We start from the raw sequence: 17,443 nt of genomic DNA on the forward strand, positions 1-17,443 counted from the left end.
AGGTTACTTTGACTCCTCGGTCGGTCGTGCAGTGTCCTGGGGGAGGATCCTGGCTCTTGGCTGCCCAGGCCCTGCCCCCAGGGACGGGTGATGCCTGCTGGGGAAAACTAGATGTCAGTGAAAAATGCCACCTCGGTTGGGCATCCACAGAGCCCGGCCATAAACACACGTACGTTCCCGGTACAGAATGAGCACTGTTAAAAATAAAACGCATGGGGAGAAATAGATCTGAATATGAGGGCGCCGCACACAGCTTTGCAAGGTATTAAGGTCTCATTAATCTTAATTTTATTATATATTAAAGTTTTTAACTTTTCAGATAATGCAGTTTTCGTTGTTTTAAACCATCTGAGAATTATAGAGCTATTTGGTGTGGCTGTCAGACAAGGACTCCTGCCATTTATTGGAGCCCTGGTTTTATTTAATAGCCAGATGAATGGAACAGTTAATAAAAGAAATATTGCTTTATTCCCTGACATTTATGTCCTTGGTTTCCAATAAAGAATTGAAATTATGAATAGTTGATGGTTTAAATTGATGTTTTATGTTGAACGCTAGCTATAATTTGCCCTCTGAGGATTGTGATACCGAGAAACAGATGGTTTTGCGCAGTAACGAATCGCTCTGTGCGTGCAGTCTGGAGTCCTGGCTTTGGGACGCTTGCACCTTTGCTTCTGCCGCCGGCGGGCCGGGGGAGCCAAGTGTCTCCGCGGGGAGGAGGCTTCCTGCAGGGCCGGGGGTGGGGGCACACGGCCAGACTCCCAGGGTCCAGCTGCAGTTCAGATGAAGGGGGGCCAAGGCGGGGGTCTGAGCCCCAGGCACGCAGGTGCCTGCCCGCAGCCGGGGTCAGGAGGAGGCTCGCCCAAGGTCAACAACACATGGCTGTTGGGTGCCACCCGCCCTGCAGAAGTTGCGTCCTTCAGGCGGGGCGCAGCGGGGACGAGCTGTGGGCGCCTGCACGGGAGAGACGGGAAGTTTGGGCTCCGCAGCCAGATGGCCCCGCTCCCTGGGCCGAGTGCCGCTGGCCGGCTGGGCGGGCGGTTCTGATCCCAGTTTCCTCATTTGTGCAGAGGGAATGACAGCAGAAGTGTGCCTGGTTCTCAGGCTGGAGCGAGGGGATGTCCCGAGACGTCCGTGTGCGTGGACCTGGCCCCGGCGCCTGGGAACCATGCAGAGCCAGCTGGAGGCTGGCTGCTCAGTTACGTGACAGACACGGCCGCCGCTGTGTTCTCTCACTGAGGGGATGGATGTTCTAGAATGTTCTGAAGGCACTGACTTCCTGGAGGAGGCATCTGGCCTAGGGACCACTCCAGAATAGCTCTCGTGCTGGCCTAGTGGCCGCGGTGGCCCCGTGCTGTCACCAGCACCCTCGCAGAGCCTTTTGGAGCAGGGCAGGAAATGAGGGGCCTGGTCTGGGGCGTGGTGGACTTGGTGCCATTCTGCACCGGGCAGGACCAGGCGCCTGACTCGTGAGGCCCGTGCCGAGCTCGGCGTTGCTCCTTGTTTTGGCTGCTGCGAAGAGCCTGCTTTCAAGGCACTTATTTATTACTAGGAATGAAAAGCTCTTTTCCACCAGGAATGAAAATAATAGAAAATGTTTGCGTTCCTGGTCGATTGAAACCCCATCCATCTCGCCTCCCCCGAGGCCGCGCTGGCTCTGCCCGGGCCCCTCTGGACCCTTCTCAGCTCCGTGATTAGCTGCTTCTGTGTGGAACTGAGCTGGGACCAGCCCGGCCACTGGAGCCCACTGCTCTCGTCCTGCCTCAGGGCCACCTGCCGGGGTCACCCTCGCCATCTGTCTGCAGGCGCTCGCTCTCCTGAGGCTGGCCCAAGGGGTTGAGGCTGGCGGTCTCAGCCCTGCCCGGCGGCGCGTTGGCCAGGCCTCTTCCTGGGGCAGCCAGAGGCCCTCGGTCCAGCCACTCTTCCCTCTTCCCCGGCCCCGGCCCACCGGCAGCTCCCTGCAGCCCTGCTAGTAGCTGCAGAAGCCCGAATCCGTCCCATGGGGCTCTCCCTGCACCGCAACCCCCTTCACAGCTCCGCTTCCGCATGGCTGCCCCACGCCGCCTCGGCCCTCCCTAGGGGGCAGGCTCGGAGCCCCCTCCGTGTTCGTCCAAGTCCCTCTTTATGAGGACCCGGGACCTTCGTGTCAGGCTGCCCGTGTGGCCTGTGGCTCCGGCGTGTCATTGGCAGTGGTGGGTGTGTAAGTGTTCATCAGGCGCTTGACCTAAGGTGTGTGCCGGGGTCAGCGGGAGGCACGCTGGAGTGTCCCACGCGCCAGCGCAGACCTGGGCCTCTCTCCTGTGACTCGGGGCCCGGGCTGAGTGTTCCCCACGCCCACGGGATGACACGGATGGGAGCCTCCTGACTCTGCGCTCTCCCGTACCCCGGGCACCATCAGGTGGCGCTGATCCCGTGGCATGAACTTGAGTTATGATGGGTGGCGTTGGCTTGGGAGAGCAGCGAGGCCCAGCTTGGCCTGAGAAGCACGGCAGGTGCGGTCGGAAAGGACTCTCCGGGCTGGGCACGGCCAGGGTTCACCTCTCTCCTTGCCTCAGTGGAGGGTCTGGTGTTTAGGACTAGAGTTTATAGCGGTTTTGTACTTGAGAAAATAATGAACTCTGACCCTCAAACCCGTGGGCAGTGGGAACCCCGTGTATAACTGCGTCGGGGTCCACGTCCGAGGGCGCAGCTCATGTTGCGGTGGGAGCACTGGGGGGTGAGTCCTGCAGTGACAGGGTCCTTGTGGGAGCAGCAACCCTCCCCAGACTCGCCAGTTTGCGCCAGGGTCAGTTGCAGTCTTCCCCTCGAGCTGGGCGTCCAGCCTGCTGCCTCTGACACCCCACCTCCCCCCCCGCCCCCGGCCCCCTGGGCCCAGCAGAGCTGCCACATCCTCGCCTCCTGACCAGACTCTCACCCTGTGTTGGGCTCACATCCGAAGGCTACTTAGTATCCGGAGAACACCAGTGCCCCGGGGGCCCCCACAGCCCCCGGTGGGTGCAGGGCCCCCTGGGTGCACCAGCCTCTCCATCTGTCTGAGCAGTGGATGCAAGGCCATGCTGGCCAGCGCCGCAACCGACTCCTCAGCTTCCTGCCTTCATCTCGGCCTCCGTCTCTCACCGGTGCCCGGGCCTCTCTGAGCCCCTCACACACACTTGGTCTTGCTGGCTCAGCCTGTCCCCGCTCAGTGCTTGGCCGAGTCCCTCCCCAGCCCTGCAGGCTTCACCACCCTCTCACCCCAAGGTGCATCTCCCCCCACATCCCTGCGCCCATCCTGCTTGCCACCCCACAGCCCCTGTGCAGAGGCCCATTCACTGTCGCCTCCACTCGCTCCTCCCTGCAGCTGCCTCACTGCCCAAACCCCCTCCTTGGGGAGACCCCTGGCCGCTGAGCTGCCCCCACGGCAGTCTGGGACCCTTAGCCCTCCTCCCTGTCCACCCACTGCCCGGATGGGCCAGTTTCCTTTTGGAGCCTTTGCTCTGGGCTTTCTCCCGATGCCCCCAGGAGCCGGCCTGCAGCCCCCTTCCCAGAGGTGACCAAAGGTGGCGCTCTAGGGGCTGGAGTGATAGCACAGCGGGTAGGGCGTTTGCCTTGCACGTGGCCGACCCGGGTTCAAATCCCAGCATCCCATATGGTCCCCTAAGTACCGCCAGGAGTAATTCCTGAGTACAGAGCCAGGAGTAACTCTTGTGCATCGCCAGGTGTGACCCAAAAAAAAAAAAAAAAAAAGGTGGCGCTCTGATGTCTGGGAGACTGTCAAGAGTAAGGGTTGGTCAGTCCACGCGGGTGCCTGGGAGCCTAGCCGTGGGCCTTTATCAGGATCTGCGGGGGTCTCCAGCCTCTACCTGAGCCCCCATTCTCACCACTCTGTCTAAATGGTCAGGACCCTACATTCTCCCAGGAAGGCCCCTCCGAACCCCCTTCTGGGCCAAAGGTTTGCTTCGGCTCCACTCACTGGCTCCTTCTGTTCTCGCTTGTCTTTCCGTGCGAGATTCATCACTTTGGAGCCTTGTAAGAAATGCCGCTGTCAGACGCTGGGCGCCTTCCGTCACAGTTGGGGGGCCTTACTCCAGCATCTCGGTGCCAGCACTGCAGGTCAGGGCGAGGGTTCACTCAGGAGCCCCCCAACGCCGCTGTCCCTCGGTCCTGCACACTAGGCAGCAGCGTCGGACCTGCCTGCGAGCGGCCGGCTGGGCCCCAGCTCCCGCTTTAGCCGACCAGTTGTGGTCTTCTGTGGGGGTGCGTGCCCCTGTGCTGAGATGGGATGGACTGCACCCGCTTCCCGGCCTCTTGCTGCTGTGTCCCCCATCTTTTGGCTGAGATGACCCTGTTTGTTCAGGTGGGCCGGGGTGTGGCAGACGCGTGGATCAGACTTGTTCTGCCAGGCCCATGGGTGTTGGTGCTCCTGGATGGGGCGGGCTGCAGGCGGGCCTGGGGCCTGCCCACCCCCTGCTCGGTGTGCATCTCGGACACTAGGTCCAGGAGACGCAGGCCTGTGTGCCGCACGGCCACGGTTGCCCGTCCCTGTCCCCGCGGGCTGGCTGGGCACAGCCCCGCCTTCCCGAGACCCGTGTGTGCTCCCTCATTAGCGGCTTTGCTGCATGTGCCGAAGCCCGGGGCCCATTATTCATTCTTCGGTGGTGTCAGTGGGAAATTGTGACTAACTCAACAAAACACGCCTGAGAAGGAGACCAGAGGCCTGCTATACAAAACGAGGCAAAACGGAGTATTTTTGCCTGTGTGGTTGCCACTTTTGCATGTCCCTGTGAAGGGGGGGTGGCACAGTTGGGCCCTTCCTTCCTGTGGGGTGCCCTAGGGTACAGCGCCACCCCATCGCCCAGAGTTTCCTCGAGCCTTAGCCCCCTGGGTCCAGCCTGGCTCTGACAGAAGCAGAATGCCCTGGGGCAACGTTAGGGGTCCCCGAGTGGAAGCAACATTGGGGGACCCCCAGGTGGGGCAGCATTGGGGGTCCCGAGGCAAGCACAGGTAGCCAGAGGGAGGTGTGGGGTTGGTCCCAGGGAAGAACACGGGCAGGGGTAGCTGGTTCTCAGTGCAGGCTGGTGTCTGGGCCCTGTTGAACAGGACCTTCCCGTAATTGGCAACCTGGAGTGCCAGAACCTGCTAGAAGGGTGGGGTGGTCCTCATGGAAACAGGGTCAGGTGGGGCGCAAGACAGAGGCTCAGCGGCCCCCATTGGCTCGGCCTGTCGGGGCTCATCCCCATGTGGGCGCTCCATCCGGCCGTCCTGTCACCTTTCCCCTTGAGAGCCCTCGGCCCACAGAGCAGGAATGACACGCCCCAGTCCTGCGCCCACAGCACCCCAACAGCCTGTGACACTCATCACGGTCCCCTCTGGAGGGTCCCCGAGCTGTGACACGCCAGGAGTTGGGAGACAGCTCAGCTCAGAGCTTTGGTTCCAGCCAGCCCCGTTTGCACCGAAGCCAGATGAGCCCATGAAACACGGCCTCTGCACCTGGTTTCCTGCGGGCACTGTGGGGCCGGCCTGTTCCCCTCGGGGCTATTTTGTGGAGACCATAGCGGCACCGGACAGTGTGGCCCTTGTCCCTGTGCAAGCCACACGAGTGGCCCCCGGCGAAGAGTGTCCAGTGTCCCTGCCGCCTGTGTCTGCCAACACATGGGGGACTGGGTGCATCCAGGCCAGGCCGGAAGGGCCCAATCTAGAAAGAAATGAGCGGGAGCGAGGGCCAGCAGCAGGTCCCTCCCTGTGCACCAGCTTCACCCCTGCCCCCAGCCTCTCTTGCAGGCCTGAGCCGGCTCCTGGAACCTCTTATCCCCCGACTCCTCGACTCCTCGAACCCCTTTATCTCGGTGCATATCTCTTAGGTTCAGCTTTCCCGGCAGGTGGGGGTGGGGGAGGGAAGGGGGCTTTAGAATCCCAAGAGGCTTTTTTTTTTTTCTTTATGGGTCACACCTGGCAATGCAGAGGGTTTACTCCTGGCTCTGCACTTAGGAATCACCCCTGGCGGTGCTCAGAGGACCATATGGGATGCTGGGAATCGAACCCTGGTCAGCCACAAGCAAGGCAAACGCCCTCCCCTCTGTGCTGTTGCTCCAGCCCCCACCAAGAGGCCTTTGTCCCGTGAAGTTCCACCTTCTCAAAGATGAGCACGCAGAGGGTCAGGGAGGCTTTATGGCGGGCATGAGGCCTCATGGGGCCTGAGCTCACCCTGACACATGTCACGGCGCAGGTGAGGCGCCATATTCCAGCTGCCAGGCACAGCAGGCTTCTTGCAGAGATGGCGGCCCAGGTGAGGCGCCATATTCCAGCTGCCAGGCACAGCAGGCTTCTTGCAGAGATGGCGGCCTCCCAGGCGGCCAGTCCTGGGGCCCCTGATACAAGCCCCGGAGACCCGGGCAGTTCACGTCCCCATTGTCGTCCAGAGAGGAGTGGGGTGGGGTCGCCTCCGAGGGAGCGGCTTTCAGCAGGCCCCTCAGGAGAGGACACGGGGCTGGGGCTCCAGGTCGTGCACGGGTCGGGGTCCCTGCAGGGCCAGTGAATACGGCTGAGGGCTCGTCCTGGAAGGGGTGGGGGAGGCAGCCGCACGGTGTCCCAGGGGACCCCTCTGGGCGATGCGCTGGGACTCCATCTGCTTCCAGCATGCCGCTTTTGCTGCCTTTTCATTGAGCTGTTCCCACCGCCCCTCATGGGGGGTGGCAGTCGGGAAGAAGCCCTCTGGGTAGGCAGCGGTCAGCCCTTGCTCACTGCTGTCCATGCTCAGGCCATTGCTGCCCGCAGGTGGTGCTGGGATGTCATGGTCCTTCCCCTTCCTGGCAGAAGGCCCCGCCCCTGTCCTGACCCGCCACCACTGCCCCCAGCCGCCCCCTCAGGCCAGGCGCTGGCCTAACCCCTCGGGGCGGGGCAGCCGCATTACCTGGCCTCTGACTTTCCAGCCTATGTTTTGTTGTAGCTGCTTTGGGGCTCCCGAGGGGATCATCTGAAATGAGGGGGACAGGCGGGGGACATGCTGGTGGCTGTGCCCACGTGTTGGCAGACAGACCCCTGCCCCTGCTCCCGCCAGCTCTGTGCACAGGGGTTGGCAGTCGGCCAGTTGGTGGTGGCGAGTGACACCTCCCGGGGCCTGGGGGCGGGCACCCGTGGGCAGGCACTTTCTCCCTTGGGTTTCCGTGTCCTGAGTGGTCTTTGCTCTCCTGCAGCCCCTGAAGGTCATGTCTGAAACTGGGCGGGCGTGTGCAGTGGCGGACTGAGCAGAAGCTGTACTGTTGGTGTCCTGTACCCCAGGTCCCCTGGAACGGAACCCCAACTCCTGAGTGTGCCCTCAACTCAGCTCTACCCACTCCTCGTCCCCAGTACCCCAGTGCCCAGCCCCCACTGAAACCCAGAGTGTCCTGTGTCTCCCTGTCTCTGTCCCCACGGTGTCGTGGCTGTAGGGCTGCCCTGGGCCCCTCCATCTGGGAGCTCCGTTCTCCATCCAGGGAGGGAGGAAATGCAGGCAGTTTTTCTAGAAACTCAAAAACTATCCATAGCCCGTCCTGAAATTTGCCTTTGATTGGCTTTTAGAAGCTTATATCTGTTTTTGATGTTTATCTCTTTATCTCTGGCCAGTAAAGCATCAGTCCTGACCACAGTTGTCAGCTGATTCCTGAATATGAGCTAAGAAAATAAGATTCCTCGGGTCAGAGAGATAGCACAGTCAGAAAGGCGCTGGCCTTGCATACAGCCAAGCCGGATTTAATCCCCAGTATCCCGTACAGCCCCATGAACCCCACCAGGGCTGATTTCTGAGTGCAGAGCTAGGAGTGTGCCCTGAGCATTCCTGGGTGTGGCCCAAAACTAAAGGGGGAAAAAAGAGGGAGAAATAAAATGATTCCTTGGGAGTGAGAACCCGTTTCGGTGGAACTTCCTGCTCAGCTGAGCCGAAGCTAGACTGTAAGAAGCAGGGTGTAAGCATTCTGTCCTTAGCCCAGGAAAATCAGGCCCCTGCCTCTGTGATGTCAGTACATCCCTCGCTGGGATGCGTGTGTGTGTGTGTGTGTGTGTGAGAGAGAGAGGGAGAGAGGGAGGAGGGGGGAAGGAAGGGAGGGAGAAAGGGGAGTAGGAGATGGGAGGCAGCTTTCAGATCAGCCGGCAGGTAGGGTGTGTGGAGAGGAGAGGATTGGCGAGAGAGATGAGCAGTGGCCATATATGGCCTCGAGAGGCGAGCCTGCGAGAGCCCTCGGCATTTATGGGCTTCTCTCCCGTCGTCCCACAGGGCCGCTTGGCCAGGGGCTAGGGAGCTGTCCACTGTCTGTTCACTGTCTCTCCTGGATGGACTGGGCAGCCAAGCACCATGCTGAGTCTTCACGAGAGCATCCGGCGCGCGTGGAAAAGCCAACAGTCAGTAGCAGGCCAAGGAGGAGGGCTCGAGGGATTTCCGAGAGTATTTCAAAGCCCCTTGGTTGCCCCAGGCCACCCACAAATGCTCCATGCAGCAGCCGTGTGGTCCGCAGTCGTGTCTGGGCCCCAGGCTGGCCCGGGCTGGATGTGGGACTCCTCCCACTGAAAATGGCGCTCTGGACAGAGAGCACAGTGGGGAGGGCGCTGGCCTTCACACGGCCAGCCCAGGCCCCATTCCCAGCACCCCAGACGGTCCCCTGGGCCTCACCGGAGTGAGGAGTGACCCCTGAGCACCACCAGGGTGCTCCCAAGCCCTCAAATCAAGAAATACCTTAATTTCTGCTTCTCTAACATTAAAAAAAGAGTGTGAAGAAGCCTTTCGATCTTGTCCCGGAGCCCGGGTCCCGGCGCCCTTTGGGGCTTTGTAATGGGGGTCACCAGGCCCTTTATACTGCCGGGCTGGACGCTGGTGACCAGGGTGTCACCCCTGTGTGGTGGTGCCTGGGAGGAGCTGAGAAAGCTGATGACGGTGGACACTGGTAGGCAGTAGACGTTGCTGTTGCTCGGCCGTGATTGTCCCCTGAGCTGCTCTGTTAATGAACAGCACGTGCTCGCTGTTCCGTGAGACCAAGGTGCCCCCTTTCCCGTGCTGCCTAACCTTAGGGACGCTCGTACCCACGCGTGACGAAGGGAGGCCTTCCCCGGGGAGCACGGAGAGAGGACGCAGAAGGGACGAGTGTGCCGAGCTGCCGGCCTGGGCCGCAGGGCCCGCTCCCTGCGTCTGAGCGTCGCCTGAGCCCTCCCCGGTGTGTGCCTGGCTCGGGGGCTCCGAGCTTCGCTGCATAAATGTGGGTCTGTGCAGGCAGGAGCAGGTTGCGGTGATTTCCCCTGGCCCCCAGCACCGGGCCGCCCAGCCTGTCTCGTCCTTGCCCGCGCCTGGCATGGGTTTGCAGTAAGCCGTGTGACGGGCTGCGAGGTTTCCCGCCGGCTCCTGCTGCCCCTGGGGGTTTCCGTGGAGAGCAGCCTGCGGGGGCTCGCTGGGGCTGTGCGCGGGTGGGGTGGAGGGCGCTGGGGCTGCTCGTCCCGTCCACTGGCTGGTCCTCGTGCCCACTCCCTGACAGTTCCCGTGTCTGGAGGTCCCATCCGGTAGGGTGCGAGCCCAGTGGGTCGTCCACCCGGAGAAGGTGTCCCCCCAGATCCCGTCCCTTAGCTTGCGGAGACGTCCCCGGTGCCGAAGGATGGAAAATGACGGGAAACACGGACATGCGCCCTGAGCCAGTGGCCGCCCATCTGCCCTTTCCCCGAGTTTTATTTTAGGCACTGTGGTTTACACGCTGTTCTTAGGAGGGTCTCGGACATTCCAGCGCCACACCCTGCCCCGGCGTGTCCCCGTCCCCTCGTCCTCCTAGACACAAGCTCTCTGTTTCTGCTGCCTCTGGGCCTTTGCTCTTCCCTTACTAAAATTCTGTTTTGGAGCTACCCTAGCAGTGCTCAGGGATCACTCCTGGGAGGCTTGGGAGACCTATGGGGTGCCGGGGACCTAACCTGGGTCAGCAGCCTGCAAGGCAAACTACCCCCTCTCCCCACTGCACTGTCGCCCCAGCCCCCTACTCGGACCCTTTGTGGCGTGCACATCCTCTGCCCTTGAGCACTTCAGGTGCTCAGGGCTTCCCAGCGCCCAGTGTGTTTTGCACCCAGCGCTGGGCTTTCCAGAGCTCCCACGGTAGCTTAGATTCTGCTTCCTCCTGAACCCCAGCCCAGCCCCGCTCCCTCTCCGGGTCGGGACCAGGGCCCCCTCCCCCCTCCCTGCCGTCCTGAGCTGTCCATCTCGTTGTGCTCCTGGCGCCGTGTGCTTCCTCCTTGTGCGCTCTCTGTCCAGAATGTCCTCTCGGGGCTGGCACTTTGATCATGGGAACCCTAACTGGTGCCGGACCCTGGTCCCAGGGCTGTCCCCCTCCCCCGCCCCCAGCGTGGTCAAGCCCTGTCTGCCGAGTTCCAGCGTGGCTGGCCCCGTGGCTGTTGTTGCCCCGCTTGCGTCCTGAGCTTCGCTCACCGCCCCCCGCCAGCCTGGCTGTCTGCAGGCTGCTCTGAGTTTGCTCCCTCCCAACACGAGCTGCGCTGGCTCCTGGAGAATCCCGCCCGCCTCTCGGCTCCTCTGTGCGGAGAACAGCTGGGGGTGGGGCCACTGGTTCTGCAGGTCGCCCGTTTGTCCAGATGTTAGCCAGGCCCGGCTTGGGAGTAAGTTATGAGGGAAGAGGGTGAGGGTGTGGCAAAAGTGGGGTGCTACTTGCTGCCCTGCAGAGGGCCTCGGGGCACGGGTCCCAGGTAGCCCTTGGGCTGAAGTTCCCCGATGCATCAGTCGGGACGTGCCTAGGAACAGTAGCTGTCCATTTCGTCCCCGAATCTTCACTGAGTTCCCCAAGCTTCCGGGATGAAGGTGGGGCGTGGGAGCCCCCTCACTCTGCGGCCAGTCTGTACCCAGAAGCCTCGGTCCTCCCATGAGATGCGCTTCTAATCCACACCTCCCCCCTCGGATACATTCTGGGTGTGTTGCTGTGTAGATCCAGCCACAGCCTCTTCCGAGCAAGTAAAAGGCGAGTGCAGAGGCCGGAGTCATAGTATCACAGGGCGGGCACTTGCCTTGCACACAGCCCACCTGGGTTCCATCCCCAGCACCCACACGGTTCCCTGAACCCCGCTGGAATGGATTCCTGAGCACAGAGCCAGGAGTTGCCCCTGAGTATCGCGAGGTCTGGGCCCTCCCCACACACACAGAAGGAGAGAAGAAGGAGAAGGTCAGCTGCAGGGGGTGCGTCTGCTGAGGAAGCAGCTTGGACACACCCACCCAGGCCCTGCCCCCTAGACGAGCCCTGGCACCCAGGGATCTCCATCCCCTGACGTGAGGGCGGCCGGCTGAGTCTCTGCCGCCCAAGTCACAACCTGCCAAGTGTCCGCGCCCTACATTTATATAAGGTCATCGTGCTTCCCAGGGCCCACGGTGCCCTGCCCACCCCAACAAAACCCAAAGGCCACACGTCTGCCAGCATGGCACACTCCGCGTCTAAGGGGCGAGTCGCGCCGGCCTCGTGGGGAACTGGGGGCTCCAGATGCTCTGAGGACCCCCACCACTGCCGGGACCCAAGTCTGCCCTGTTCCTCCGCCTCTCCGCCGCCGTCACCTTTGTTCATAGACGGTCATCGCCACACAGCCAGCCTGCCACTTGGCGTCAGCCCCCAGGTCCCCGCCTCACTCTTCTGGAGGACTTGGGGGGCTCCGCCCCGGCCCCCGGCTCCTGGGATCGCCCTCCTCTGCCTGGGGTGCCCGAGCCAGGCCCCACTGCCCCAGCCATGCACCCGCCTGCCACCCCCCCACCCCCGGCCCCGCGCTCTGGGGGCAGGAGCTGCGGGCGCAGCCATCAGCATCGGGGACTTTCTGCCAAGATACAGAACATGTTGTAAATGGAGCACAGAAATGTAAATGGGAAGAAATTATAGCATGAGTGAGTTTATCCCTTTCAAGATAATCTTATTTAATAACCAAAAAAACTCACAAGGATGTGCGTTTTATCCAGCTACAAAGGCGGCGTGGCGGGTTATGTATTGTGGTAATTACATGTTTGGGGTTTCATTCCTCCTTTAAACTAGATTTCTGTTATTTCAGAAAATCAACCGTGGTAGAAAAGGACTATTCATTTATTCCGTTGCTGGGTGGCCTACCCATGATAAAAATAGGTCAAGAAGAGTAATCTAAATTGACTGCTGATAAATAATTAAAGCTAATGGAATTTTCTCAAATCTGTGAACTAAAGTCTTTGAGAAATTGCAGGACATACTCCTGTCTGCTGTGGTAGAGAAAGGTATTTTTATTTAACACTTTGGTTTTAGAGGCCATTTAAACCCACCCTGCTCTGTCACAAAGACTGGAGGCATGCGTGCCTGCCTGTCAGGGTGCCCATAGGGGCTGGTGCCCCTTCCACGGCGAGTGGCCAGCTGCAGAGGATGAGATGGACGAGAAGGGTCAGGGTCCCGGCACAGAGCAAGCAGGCTTAGGGCCTGAGACGGCTCGGGCTGAGTTCGTACTTTGCACGCAGGGTACATGACCAGTGCAGGTGGTCCCCCGAGAACTGTCCAGGGCAGCCCTTGATCCACGAGTGCAACCAGATGGAACCCAAACACCCAGAACAGGGCCAGAGCGATCGTACAGGATTGTGCAGGGAGCACTTGGCTTGCATGCAGTCAAGTTCGGTGCCCGGCACCACCAGGAGTTGGTCACTGAGCCGAGCTGTTCCTCCTCAGGGGTCAGCTTGAGGACAGCTGGCCACCCCAAAACCAGAACTTAAGGGTGGGGGAAGCTCTTCCCCAGAAACACGAGCGCACAGGGACTGTCTGCCGTGCTCTGAAGCTTCCCACCTGGTCCAGCGCATCTCTGGGAGGCCACCAGGACCTGACCCAAGACAGACAGCCGAGGCAGTGCGTCTGGGAGAGAGAGAGAGAGCAGGTCTCTCGGGCCGGCTAGGAGGCAAGGCCCTGTTTGACGGTTCCTACGGCCCAGGGGATGCTGGAGGAAATCGGCAGGTCCTTGGACCAGTGTGGAAGGGTCATTCCTTTCTCTTGAGCCAGAAAGAAATCATCAGTTTGCCATTACTTTTAGGAAAGCAGCAGTTTTGTTCAATTTTTCACTTTAATTTTTTATTTATGTCTTGATACTTCCGGGCTGGAGTGATAGCACAGCGGGTAGGGCATTTGCCTTGCACACGACCAACCCGGGTTCGATTCCTCTGCCCCTCTCGGAGAGCCTGGCAAGCTACCCGGCGTATTCGATATGCTAAAAACAGTAACAACAAGTCTCACAATGGAGACGTTACTGGTGCCCACTTGAGCAAATCGATGAGCAATGAGATGACAGTGATACAGTCTTGCCTTGAACATCAGGTTTGATTCCCTGCGTCCCATATGGTTCAGCCAGGAGTGATCTCTGAGTGCAGAGCCAGGAATGAGCCCTGAGCATCACCAGGTGTGGCCCAGCCCCCCACTCCCCACCTGCCCAAAAGAAAAAATTCTCTTGCAGTTCGCTTGTGTGAAAGGAAATGCTTCCCCTGTGCCCTGGTCCCAGTGACCATGTCATCGGGGATCGGCGGGTCTGTCTTACCTGGCAGCGGGGACTGCCCTGTCAGTGGGCAGAGGGTGCCGTGGCCAGGCCCGAGGTTGGGATTCCCACCCCTGCTGCCTGCGCCTCGCTTATCGGTCCTGACCCCCTGCTCTGACGCACTTGCCGTCTTCTGAGTCAGCTAATGTCGGTGTCACAGGATCCGCTTGGAGCACTTTCTCCCCATCAGAGCTGTGAGGTCGGCGCTTTGCCCAATAGTGCGCTGGGCTGCGAGTCTGCCCGAAAGCGTTTTCCAAGCTCTGTGTTTGGAGATGAAGGGTGGGTGTTGGCCCGAGGTCCGGCTGGCGGGGGCGGGGCACCTCCTCGTGGAGAGACGTTTCCAGGGCTGTCCCCTGGCTGCCTGGCCGGGTGAGCTCCCCACTCCGGCCTCTCCCAGGCGGGCCCGAGCCCGTGAGCCAGAAAGGCCAGGAGCTGGTGCTGTCATTTGTGCTGATGCCTTGGGCACAGCGGGTGTGGGGTTTCTCTAGTGATCCAGGTCCTGTTCTGCTCTGGTGCTCTCGGCGAGGCTCTGCTCTGCCCCATGAAGGCAGGAGCCCACTCCGGGGCCCGGCGTGGCGCTCAGGGCCGTGGGCCCAGGAGCTCCCGTGACAGCCAGCGCCCGGACAGCCCTGCAGAACCTGGAGTTTGAGATCCGTGGGGCCGAGGCTGGCCCAAGCGGAGCCCTCACTGCCTGTCCTTCAGGCTGGCCGCAGAGAGGGAGCTGCGGTCATGGTCTCGGTGTGGAGGGAGCGCACACACCCAGCCCCAGTTCTAGCAGGACCCCACCTGTCACGGAGCCACCTGGCTAACCCGGCTCCCCTCCCCATCACCCCATCGCTCCGCTAGGAGGGATCGCTGCACGCAGAGCCGGGAGTCAGCCCTGAGCACCACCGGGTGTGGCCCCAAGCACCACCAGCCCTCAAAAAAAGAAAGAAAAACCCTGTGTGAGCCACATCAGTGTTGCTGGCCCCTCCCCACGCCTCTCCCCAGCCTGGGTTCTTGACCTTGAGGGCCAGGAATGGTGGGTGCGCGTCTGTTCCGACCCCGCCTGTCGGCCGTGCAGTGCCCACCAGCGCAGGGCCTGGGCCTCAACTTGCTGGGTCTGGTCTGGTCCGTGGCAGACCCCCCCAGGCCCCAATTCCCCGCAGAGCCGAATCGCCCTGGCCGAGTCCTTTCCAGGGGTTCAGAAGCACTTTCCCAGTCAGCGCGTATGTGGACCGGGTTGCCGGGAGGTGTGTGTGGCACGGTGGCGACGGTGGCGATGGTGACGCAGTTGTCCCAGCAGCACCGTCGGCGCCATCACCTCTCCCAGAGTTCTCAGCTCCTGTTCCGTGTTGGCACAGTTAAGATCTCGTCTCTTAGCACCTCGACGTTTGTGCTCCCGTGTCAGGCATGGCAGTTGCCATTTCCTCATGAAAGATGCCCGCGCAGGGCACACAGGCAGTGTTGGTGCCGGGGCGTTCCCTGTCAGGGGACGGGCCTGGTAGCCGGGCCCGGTGGGCCCGGTGGGCTCTCCAGGTGCGCCTCATGCTGTCTCTGCGCCGGGGGCAGCCGGAGCACAGGCTGGGCAGTGGCCCGACTCTGCCCCAGATGCAGACAGGTGGGACCCGGGGCAGCCATTCCCGAGTGCTCTGGTGCTTGTCAGGGCGGGGGAAGCTTTGGTGCCCGTTACTGGGGGGTAGGGCAACACCCAGGGCCTGCCCAGAGCCCCGAGCCCTCCCTGGAGGCCCTAACGAATGTTTCTCTCTCTTCTCTCTTCCCGGATGGCTGTTTCCTGACCCTCCCCCTCGCTCCAGGATTTACGCAAGCAGGTAGCCCCGCTGCTGAAGAGCTTCCAAGGGGAGGTAAGCGTTTCCCTTCCTTCCGCGTCCCGCAGGCTTGCTTCCGGTCTGAAGTGCAGCCAGCTGCCCCATCCTCCACGGGATCCGAACCATGGAGGGACAGTGCTCACCCGCTTGGAGTCCCCCGAATGCCCCGGTGTGGCTGCAGCTGCCCAGACCACAGCCCCCAGGGGCCCCAGGCCTCGGGCTGCCGGGGCTCCGCCGAGAGCAGCCTTCCTTGTGGGTCTTTCTGGAGAAGCGGCACCAGCAAGCTGGTGGCCCTGGAGCCTGTCCTCTGAGCCCCGTAGCAGGAGTGCGGGTGGGCCTCGAGGCCCACTCAGCCCCTTGCCGAGAGTTGGAACCTTCTAGAATGGGGGACACGCTCCCTTCCAAGGGAGGAGGAAGCTATGCTTACCCACACTGCGGCAGCAGCTGCTCGAGGCTCCCCCAGAAGCTGCAGCACCCCAGGAATGCTCCTGCTGCTGGCAGCTCCCCAGTTACCTGGCGCATGGAAGCAGGGGGCGGCGAGTAGCAGGGCTCTGTCCTCGGGTGCCAGCTCTGAGCCCTCACCCGCGGGCAGCCGTGGCCCCCACCCCCCGGCCCTGCTCTGTTCTCCCCTCCTTCCCGTGGAGCAGCTTTGCGGGTCACTGTATCTGGTGTCTCCAGCTAAAGTAACTTTGATGTCCTGTGGGACCAGAGTGATAGTACAGCGGGAGGGCGCTGGTCTTGCATGTCACTGACCCAGGTTCAGACCCCAACACCTCATATGGTCCCCCCCGATCCCTGCCAGGAGTGATCCCTGAGCCAGGATTAAGCCCTGAGCACAGCCAGGCATGACCCAAAAATCAAAAGAGATTGCGGCTGGGGGGTGCTCCAATAGCAGTGCCCAACCTAATATTTGAGACGCTGAGTTTGATCCCCAGCAACGCCAGATGTGCCCTTTTAAAAACAAAAACTGTGTTGGTCTTTCCAGAATCCTACACGGCTGTATACTGTCGGAATGTACAGATCAGCCTTCCCTCTGGAGGGGGGAGACTAAGAAAAGGCTGCAGGGCCAGGAAGTGTGTGTTTCTTCACATTAAGAAGGGTTTGCATTCAGATGGTCCAAGTGTGTTGAGAACTTGGCCCCGTGAGGTCAGAATTGAGAGTGTAAGAACGTAACACTTGGGGCAGTACCGTGAGAGTCCAGGACCTGAGGGGAGGCAGGGAAAGGCCTTGATTGCTGTGGTGGCTGCCCAGAAGTGCTCTCCCAGATGCTGTCGGGCTGACCCTTGGCCACTCGGGGCCACCCAGAGAGGGTGGAGGCGGGCTGGGCAGCAGCCCCATTGCCCATTTAGGCCCAGGAGCTGTGACCCACCGCTCGGTTCAGGGGCGAAGATCCCGAGGCCACACTTGAGCCTCGGTGGCTGCTGGGAGGTGCAAGGCGGGAAGGGGCCCCAGCAGGTCAGCAGGCGAAGGTTGGGGGCTGAGAGGATGCCTGGGCCAAGGCTAGGAGCAGGCGCGAGTGAGAGTTCCGGAAGGACGAGCGTGTCCCACAGGCCCTGAGAGCCCCGGGAGCCTGCGGGTGCGCTGGGCCTGGGCTCCCCGCAGCCGGGCACACCTTCACAGACCCCAGTGGGCACCCCGGCCCCGTGGGCGACAGTGGGCGCAGACGTCTGACAGGTACAGCTGTATCCCGCAGACGTGAGGGCGTGAGGAGCAGCCTCTGCCCGAGAGTGTGGCTTCTTAGAGCCCAGGAGTGCCCTCCTGCCCACCGCTGCCCGCTCGCCGCGTCCCTGCTGTGAGGGTCGCCCTCCAGAGGGCGCGAGGGGCCTTGTGCGAGCAGGGCAGCTCGACAGAGGCTTGGCAAATACGAACCCTTGGCACTCCGGCAGTATTTCTGTCTCAGCCTTTAAAGCAGGAGAGGCGGGAGCCCTGCACCTCGGAGGCATTTCAGATTTAATATGTCCTGAGCCCAGCCGTGACCCCATGTGGACAATGGGGTGAGCCCTAAGGTAACTGATTCAGAGTCTTCGGGAATACAGCCTGGGGTGCTTGGTGAGTGTGGAGGTCTGAGGGGCAGCAGCGGGGCTGCAGGGGCACCCCATCTTAGACGGCTGCTACTTCCGCCTCCATAGCAGCCAGGG

General features: G+C 61.4%; 1 protein-coding gene across 11 annotated transcripts in view; it reads left to right on the forward strand.

Moving 5' to 3' along the window:
- CUX1 (cut like homeobox 1) overlaps positions 1–17,443 on the forward strand; it is a 209,315-nt gene that overhangs the window by 86,170 nt on the left and 105,702 nt on the right. For all 11 annotated transcript variants that reach the window (XM_055136481.1, XM_055136482.1, XM_055136485.1 and 8 more), the window contains exon 3: positions 15,294–15,341. In XM_055136481.1, coding sequence (XP_054992456.1) covers positions 15,294–15,341 — 48 coding nt within the window. The remainder of the gene's footprint in view (positions 1–15,293; positions 15,342–17,443) is intronic.

This window comes from Sorex araneus, chromosome 4 (assembly GCF_027595985.1).
Source record: "Sorex araneus isolate mSorAra2 chromosome 4, mSorAra2.pri, whole genome shotgun sequence".
In the NCBI taxonomy this organism is placed as follows: domain Eukaryota; kingdom Metazoa; phylum Chordata; class Mammalia; order Eulipotyphla; family Soricidae; genus Sorex; species Sorex araneus.